Raw genomic sequence first — 8,607 nt, forward strand, 5'->3', positions numbered from 1 at the left:
GGATGGTGTTGGGAAGTGAAGGTCAGGCCAGCCGGATTGTCATTGAGAAAGTTCAAAAACAAAAGGATGTCAGTTTGTTCCCCCTTCCAAATAAATATAAGATCATTGATGTACCTTCTATTTAGTACAATATTGTTGGTAAATGGATGTGGTTCATGGAATTTTAGTTGCTCGAGATAGCCCATGGCTAAATTGGCATACGATGGCGCAAATGAACTCCCCATGGCCGTACTAGTGATTTGATGATAAAAGTTATCTGCAAAGGAGAATACATTGTGATGTAGAATGAATTCCGTACAGTGTTTGATGAATAGTTGTTGTGAAGGAGGCATGTCTGGATTGGTGGATAGATAATATTCTAATGATTTAAGGCATAAAGGTGTGGAATGTTAGTGTAAAGTGAGGATACATCGCATGTTAACCAGATGTAATCTGTGTTCCAAGATATTGGTTTCAGTAAGTCAATCAGGTGTTGAGAATCCTTCCGGTAGGACTGTAGTGCCTGTACTAATGGCTGTAGATGGTGATCAATGAATTTGGATAAATTGCTAGTAATGGATTCCATACCAGAGATAATCGGTCTACCGGGTGGCTTGATGAGGTTTTTATGAATTTTGGGGAGATAAGAAAAACTGTTTTTGGATGATGATTGATGATGACGTTGCGTTCGTTTTTGGTCATAATACCATTAAGAAAGGCTTGATTGATAAATAATTTGAGGGTAGAATTAAACTAGGCAGTGGGGTCTCTGGCGAGCCTAGTATAATGTAGGGGGTTGTCGAGTAGTCTGTTGGATTCAGTGATGTAGTCTATTTTGTTTAGAAAGTGCGCCAGTGCGGGACCTGCCCTAACTAAATATGGCGCCGGCGGCGCACGTCCCCTTCATGGTGCATGCGCCCGCTGCCACTCTACGGTACTACATTTTGATGGGCGGATGCGATGTTATCGTCTCATCCGCTATACCAGCAGCAGAGCCAGAGCGGTGCGACATTATCGTCGCATCCTGCTGCCCTGACGTCACGTTGTAGCGCGAGAAGTGATTAGGGGCGTGCAACATTTTCGGCGCACAAACCCTCCCAGAAATGTAGTTTGTTTGGTGCCAGTTAAACAATATAACTGACCTGCAGGACGCCTCAGACCCCTACAGAGGCGCTTGGCCCAGAGATTGACCTCCTATTGGTAAGCAACAATGGTTTTCTTTTTATTTTCATGCCGCCGTGCATATGCAATTTAACACTTTATGCCAGCATACATTAGCAGTTTGTTATGCCTATAATGTGGCTGCACTTAGTGCATATGTACACTTGCATTTTTAGGCCAGGGTACACATACTGTATATATTCCGGCTCATGGTTTGATGCTTTATCATTTAAGTTCACATGTTTTGTTGCACCAATGTCTTATGCAACCACAACTGTATGTAATCACATGATGCATGTTTATATAAATACAAACCAACCGAGGTTGACATTTTCTATACAAAATCACATTGAACAGTGATGTACAGTTGATTAACAGTGATGTTAGAGCAATTAGGACAATTTATTGTACATCATGTGAATTTCTGTTATGCAAACGCACTATGCGTCAATGGTTTTGTTCCAAGCGTCCCCTAGCATTGTTTTTCTTCTATTTTTTTCCACCAGTTTTCTGCAAACTTGATTGCCTGATGAAGCGGGATAGTGGCCCGTAAAACGCTTTGCACACTTGGAGATGTTTAAATGTTACGGTTATATTAATAACTGCTCATTTCATCCGGTCATTGATTTACCTGAGGGAGGTGAGTCCACCCACTTCCCTCCTTTCAAACAGATTTTAATCATTTTTATTCTTTGTTGGCGCCTCTGTTACTCTTGTTACACTGTTGATCTAGTCCACCCTTGGTGGAGGGGTGTATCCCCATCTTCTATCTACAGACTTTTTAGACCTGAGTGTGGTCAGGTTATAATTCTCCTGCCTATCCAGTGGTTGCCTGTGTGGTGACCTACACTTGTGAGTATAATTTCATTTATACAACATATCTTGACTTATACTACACTAGATTGGGCTCTCGTTTTATTTGTCTTTGGCCAGATATGAGTGCATTTGCACACTGATAGTGTGAATATACCTGTAAAAAAATAAATCAGCATCTAATAAGTCTGTAAATAGAATTACTACTATTAAAATAGAGTGGAATTAAAGAACAAGTTTGCGTTAATATACAGGCATATGTAGTGCTGGCTTCAGGCAGAAAGATAAATGCTAGGAAGTCTTTATAAATTCCCCAGTATCCATTATACTGAGGGATTGTGCTAGATTCAGGCAGTGTATACAGGCACACATGGGAGATGCCAGGGTGCTTATGTGCTTATTACAGCATTATCTGTGCAGATGAGCTTGTAGAACAGCTTGTCAAATTTAGCTGGATGTCCTGAAAAGAAAATAGAGGTCAAAATCCACTTATCTGGCTGAGGAAACCATACTGATAAGGTTTTAGTGCTGGAATTCTGAAAGGTCCATTACTTCTGTTTGTTTTGCAGCTCAACAAAGCAGGTTTATATTGGACTGTCGTGATTGCTGTTTAGAATGTAGTCTTAAAAATAAAGCCCTTAAACTTGGAAATAAAAACTTCACACTCAGTTCTGTTACATATATTCCATTTACTATTAGTACAGCACATACAATTAACAGTCTCATTAGTGTAATTTCAGTTGAGGTTTGCAATGCAAATAGGAGATCCCCTGCAGGCTTGTGTAGTGTCTTCTCGGGAGCCACCGAACAACAAGGAGTCCACCACCTCCCAACAGATCCAAAGAGTACAAAGGACCAGGGCTCAACCAATAGTGAGGTTTTCACAAAATAGTTACTTTATTTGGAACAGAATACATGAAGTAGCACTGGCACAACGTTTTGGGCTGGGTCGACCTGTATCAAGTGCCCTTTATACAGGGCTAACCAGCCCGAAATGTCATGCCAGTGCTACTTCATGTATTATGTTCCAAATAAAGTAACTATTCTGTGAAAACCTCACTATTAGTTGACTCTCATTATTGGTTGAGTCCTTGGTCTTTGTACTTTTTGCTTTAAAGTACACCTGTGATTTAAAAGATACTTGCTTCTGGATTCTAATGAGGCTCCTCCCATCCTCCTCAGACAGACTGATCCTGCGCTGGCACCCCTGAACAAGCAGTAACAATAACATTTACATTGGTCTGTCTGGGCCAGGTGCACTAGCAGCTTTCCACTCGGGCTCTGGCCGAAATAGCCAAACCTGATCGGGTCCGCTCTGCTGTGCAGGGGGCTCGCACCTGCACAGAAGATCACACTCTATTTCCCCTGAGGCCAGAGTGGAAATCCGCTAGTATGACAAGTGGATTTTCAGGGGTTCCACCGCTGGATCGCCTCTGCTAAGGAGGACTGGGGAAGCCTCTAGGATCCAGAGTCTTCCCCCTCCCGAGCCAAGTACCCTACAGTGGAAGTTTTTTTTTTTTTCCCTCCAGGATCACTTTAACAAAATAGTTAAACACACTTTGCTATGCACAGATGTTCAATTTTCGTCACCCGAGATGATTTCAGTCGAGAATATAGCCTATGTTATCTCCCTTTAGAACAGGCTGCTTGGTTTTGGTCGAGCTGCATGTCTGTACAATGCTCATTTTTAATTGCAGTCACCCCAAAACCGTCACCTACAATGTTCTGGATAGCGATAATCGAACATGTATACAATCCTTTACACTGGAAGATTTACTTGTCTATAAATCTGAAGCTAATCCATGTATAGTGTGATTAAGATGTGATTTTTCTCCTCTTGCTGTAGTGAAAATGTGGACCAGGCTGTAGAAACGTACAATCTCCAGAAAATCAGCCTTCTCCGAGAGATCTGTGCTAAAGTTGGTATCCAGGTAAGTCCTTGCTCTCACATCACAGCATTGGAGGTGGCAAATGAGGCTCAAATCATTCAGACTATAAAGGAATAACGTAGGGGAGGTCGGGGGAAAATGAGTTGAAGTTACCCGGGGCTTCTAATGGTCCCCCCGCAGGCATCCTGTGCTCTCGCAGCCACTCACCAATGCTCTGGCCCTGCCTCCGGTTCACTTCTGGAATTTCAGACTTTAAAGTCTGAAAACCACTGTGCCTGGATTGCCGTGTCCTCGCTCCCGCTGATGTCACCAGGAGTGTACTGCGCAGGCCCAGACCATACTGGGCCAGCGCAGTACGCTCCTGGTGACATGAAGAGGAGCGAGGACACGGCAATCCAGGCGCAGTGGTTTTCAGACTTTAAAGTCTGAAATTCCAGAAGTGAACCGGAGGCAGGGCCGGAGCATCGGTGAGAGGCTGTGTGGGCACAGGATGTCTGCGGGGGACCATTGGAAGCCCTGGGTAAGTTAAACTCATTTTCCCCCCGACCCCTCCCCCCCCCTACAGTATTCCTTTAAATTTAATGCTAACTGCATGCACCTTGGAGTTGGGCCAATCAATATCAGGAGGTCCGCTTTCAAGCTTCATGTTTTTTGCATTACATTTGCATGTAAGGCATACTGTATGTGCATCTCTTTGAAGTGAGACACCTTGCTATGCAGTTGTGATACTGGCTTCAGACTTGCTTTGCTAGGCATAGACACTTCCATTAGCAGTAGATCAGGTAATTGGGATATGCTGGTGATACATAAATCTATAATAATGTTTACTCCATATCAACTCTGTACCTGTTCAAGTTTTAGCTGCAATCTTGTCCAATAGTGAACACGCCCATTGCTGCTTCTTGTTGCCATGTAAGACCATGTCCCCGCCCCTCAAGTACTGCTGCTGTCTGCTTCCTCATTGCAGAGCTGGCATACCCAGGCAACATGGAGTCAGTATTTCTCTATGGTCAACCGCTTCGTTCTACTGTGCAGGCATGGACCGCCCTCCCACGTGCCTAGTCCAGATGCATTAGTCTTTGGTCGGGGAGAACAGCCAAAATAAACCTATTCAACAAGCTATTGTCAAATAGAGCACAGGTGTCGAACTCCAGTCCTCAAGGGCCATATCCATGCGTTTAGGATGGACTGAAAAAAAGTATTCTACTTGAACCACATCTTTCTTGATTCAGTCCCGTTAATTCATTTGCATTGAGCCAAAATGTGTGAGCACATTGGCCTTTAAGGACTGGAGTTCAAGATCCTTGTTTTAGAAGGACCCTGGCCTGGAATGGTGAGCTGTGGGAGGATCCAGGAAGCCTTCCCATTACTGGGGTAACTTATCTAACTGTATATGTATTTTTTTTTTTTTTTTTAACTTCAGGTGTAATTTGAGTATGTTTTAATGTCTGCGTCTTGCTTTCTCACGCTTGTAGGTTTTGCTCAAAGAGTACAACTTTGATAGCAGACACAAGCCCACCTTTACGGAGGAGGACATATTGAATATTTTCCCTGTGGTGAAACATGTCAATCCCAAAGCTTCCGATGCTTTTCATTTCTTCCAGAGCGGACAAGCTAAAGTACAACAGGGTGAGTCTGCCTGTCAGGATCTCTGGGTGTCTCAGTCAAGGTGCGACTCTGTAAGGAAACACCCCATAGAATTGACTTTCTGCCGCCCTCATCATAGCTGAGGATTCTGCACATAGTTAATTTGTGTAGTCTGGCAAGCGTGTTGGTGCAGAACATGTGATGACTTCAGCCATATAGATTATGTCAGCACACCAAACAGTAATGCCAGGAAACCTGCCTGCCAGCTTTCTGATAGTTATCTGTATATCATCCTCTTGGCCTGTAGCCACCACGTCATTACTCTTACATAAGCACTGTAGTAGCGTGAGGCACTTTACATACTGTACATTGTAGCTCCCTATACTCGCAGGTTTGACCTTAAACCTATTCCTATCCATCCTTCCCCCATGTCTATGGAAACATGTATTATGTGTACCGTATCTTATTGCTATTTTTTATGATTTGCAGGGTTTTTGAAAGAAGGGTGTGAATTAATCAATGAAGCCTTAAACTTATTTAATAACGTGTATGGTGCCATGCACGTGGAGATCTGTGCCTGCCTGCGTCTGCTTGCCCGACTCAACTATATCATGGGCGACTATACTGAGGTAAATTACATGAATTTGCTGGTTTAAGTGTGTGAACCATTTCCCAGTTTTCCCTGTCACCTCTCTACCTGATCATATGAAAAAAAATGTATACATTGGATTTTTTTAAATCTACTGAGTATTAGAAGAGCATTGCCTGTCTGTAGCGAGTGGCAGTTAATCTATTGATACAGTATAATGCTTTTATAGTAAGCTCCAAGGGGCCAGGAAAAGTGGTTTATTATAGCAGAAGTTTATCAGAAATTGTCATATTCAAGTGCATAAAGTGTACTATAGTACTATATCTTAATTCTAACAATAATTGGGAGTCATTTTTTTCTTTTTAATGCTTCAGCAAGACAGTGTCTAGGCTAGATCAAAATGCACAGTGCTCAATATGATGGGGTTTGTATGTAACAGCTTGCACACGAAGCATAGGTCTCACCAGTTAATGCAGATACTGTACTGATAGTGTGCTCCTTTGCCCACATTTCTGTGCAGCCTAGAGGATACTGTAGCATTGCAGCCGTGCACAAGCAAGTCACAGATGACTTGGTTATGCAGGGCTGCCTGATTCCCTCAGTTATCAGGCAGCTGCTTACACAGAAAGCACTGGCTGATGCTTTTGAGGTAATCCATGCAGACCCAGAGTACTGTGCAGATAGCGAGCAGGAAGTAACTGCCATCCCGCCCACCGGTCGCGGCTTATGGGTCTTCCAACTGCCTGCCCACTTTCCACTATAGCCAGATACATAATACCTCAGGGGCCAAAAAAAGGTTTACTTTAAGAGAAGTTCTATTATATCGGGTTTACTATACCAATTACTTATGATGGTGCTTGTCCAGGATCTGGACATTTAGTTTACTATACCCGAATGTTGACTATACAAGGGTTTACTATAACAAGATTATACTGTGTACTTTGCATTGTGGGAGAAAGCAAAAACACCTGGACAGACCCCGTGCAGATGTGTTAAGATGATATTCATCACATGCATTTGTATTTAGTGGCAAGCACAGGACCTCAACACTACAAAGGATTCAATTCACCCATCATCCACATCCGCAAAACATCCATAAAAGATACTAAAGTAGTGCTTTATGTATTTTTTTTTTTTAAGGCCTTAAGTAACCAGCAGAAAGCTGTTCTGATGAGTGAGAGAATTCTGAGCATTGAGCACCCCAGCACTATCCAGGAATATGTAAGTATCTGTCTTCCCTGTCGCTCTGCGTTGCCTGGCTGGTATCCTGGGAGATCCTCTGACGCCTTTGCCTGTGTCTCCATATAGATGCACCTAGCACTGTACTGCTTCGCAAATAGCCAGCTCTCCAGTGCATTGAATTTGCTGTACCGGGCTCGATACCTAATGCTGGTTGTGTTTGGAGAAGGACACCCAGAAATGGCACTTTTAGATGTAAGTATTACCACGGTGATCATACGTATTTCCCTGCTTGACATTATCAACCTATTAGTATGTTTGTAATTCCTGTGATAAAGCTAGTGAAGCAGAGGCGTAACTAGGGGCGCCCAGAGGTGTGTGTGTGTGTGTGTGTGTGTGTGTGTGTGTGTGTGTGTGTGTGTGTGTGTGTGTAGGGGAGGGGGTCAACTACTAACTTTCCCTTTCTCCGATAGTCCAGATCAGGTATTTTTGGGTGTGGGTTTGAATACCCTGATGGCCACTCTTGTTTTATGAGCCATGTAAGATGGGCCTCCAGGCTGTGAGGCAAAGGAAGGGTTATGGACATTAAGGGGGCCCATCAAAGTTTTGCCGGAGGGGGGGCTTAACCACCTTGGCAGTAATGACGAGCTCAGCCGCGGTGGATTGCTCAGCCCCTGGAGGGTCTTTTTGCACCAAATTTTCGGAGGGGGTGGTGGTAGCGCTTGGCTACCTGCATCACTCCTCCGATCGCCGCCGGCCTGCTCTGATCCCCCCGATCGCCTCTGTTTTTGCTTACCTCCCCCCCCCCCCCCCCATAGCCTCTCCATAGCCTCCAGGGGTTGCTATGGCGGCGATCGGAACTGCGAAAGACGTCAATGACGTCATGTCCGATCGCCGCCATAGCAACGTCTGAAGCTATGGCGGAGATCTCGGCCAGGTAAATATCACTGGCGGAGGGTGGGGACACAGTGCCAGGGGATTTTGGGGGGAGAGTGTAGCTAGCCTAGTGCTAGCTACACTAAAAAAATAACCTTAAAAAAAAAAAAAAAAAAAAGGCACTTGCATGGCTGCAATAATTGTAAAGCTAGGGTGGTTAATTTGTACTTGCACCCCTGGAGTGAAAGCCAATTTTTGAATTAATGCTTATTTATATGGCAACTAGATAAAGCCAAGCTAGGGTTCTATCTGTGTTCATGTTATCTTTATGGTTTGTAATCTTAATACTAATCATTTCCCATGATTCATGTCCTATGTCTCTACAGAGCAACATTGGCCTTGTGCTGCATGGAGTAATGGAGTATGACCTGGCCCTCCGATTCCTGGAGAACGCACTCACCATTAACTCCAAGTATCATGGAGCCAAGTCTCTCAAAGTGGCGCTAAGGTGAGAAATCTGAAGGTCTACCAGGA

The 8,607-nt window shown here is 43.9% G+C and overlaps 1 protein-coding gene across 1 annotated transcript in view; it reads left to right on the plus strand.

The window, feature by feature from the left end:
• CLUH (clustered mitochondria homolog) overlaps positions 1-8,607 on the plus strand; it is a 116,917-nt gene that overhangs the window by 80,408 nt on the left and 27,902 nt on the right. The window contains exons 17-22 of the mRNA XM_068270236.1: positions 3,800-3,884; positions 5,318-5,471; positions 5,919-6,058; positions 7,159-7,239; positions 7,327-7,452; positions 8,460-8,581. Of these exons, the coding sequence (XP_068126337.1) occupies positions 3,800-3,884; positions 5,318-5,471; positions 5,919-6,058; positions 7,159-7,239; positions 7,327-7,452; positions 8,460-8,581 (708 nt within the window). The remainder of the gene's footprint in view (positions 1-3,799; positions 3,885-5,317; positions 5,472-5,918; positions 6,059-7,158; positions 7,240-7,326; positions 7,453-8,459; positions 8,582-8,607) is intronic.

Source organism: Hyperolius riggenbachi, chromosome 2 (genome assembly GCF_040937935.1).
Source record: "Hyperolius riggenbachi isolate aHypRig1 chromosome 2, aHypRig1.pri, whole genome shotgun sequence".
Taxonomy (NCBI): Eukaryota; Metazoa; Chordata; class Amphibia; order Anura; family Hyperoliidae; genus Hyperolius; species Hyperolius riggenbachi.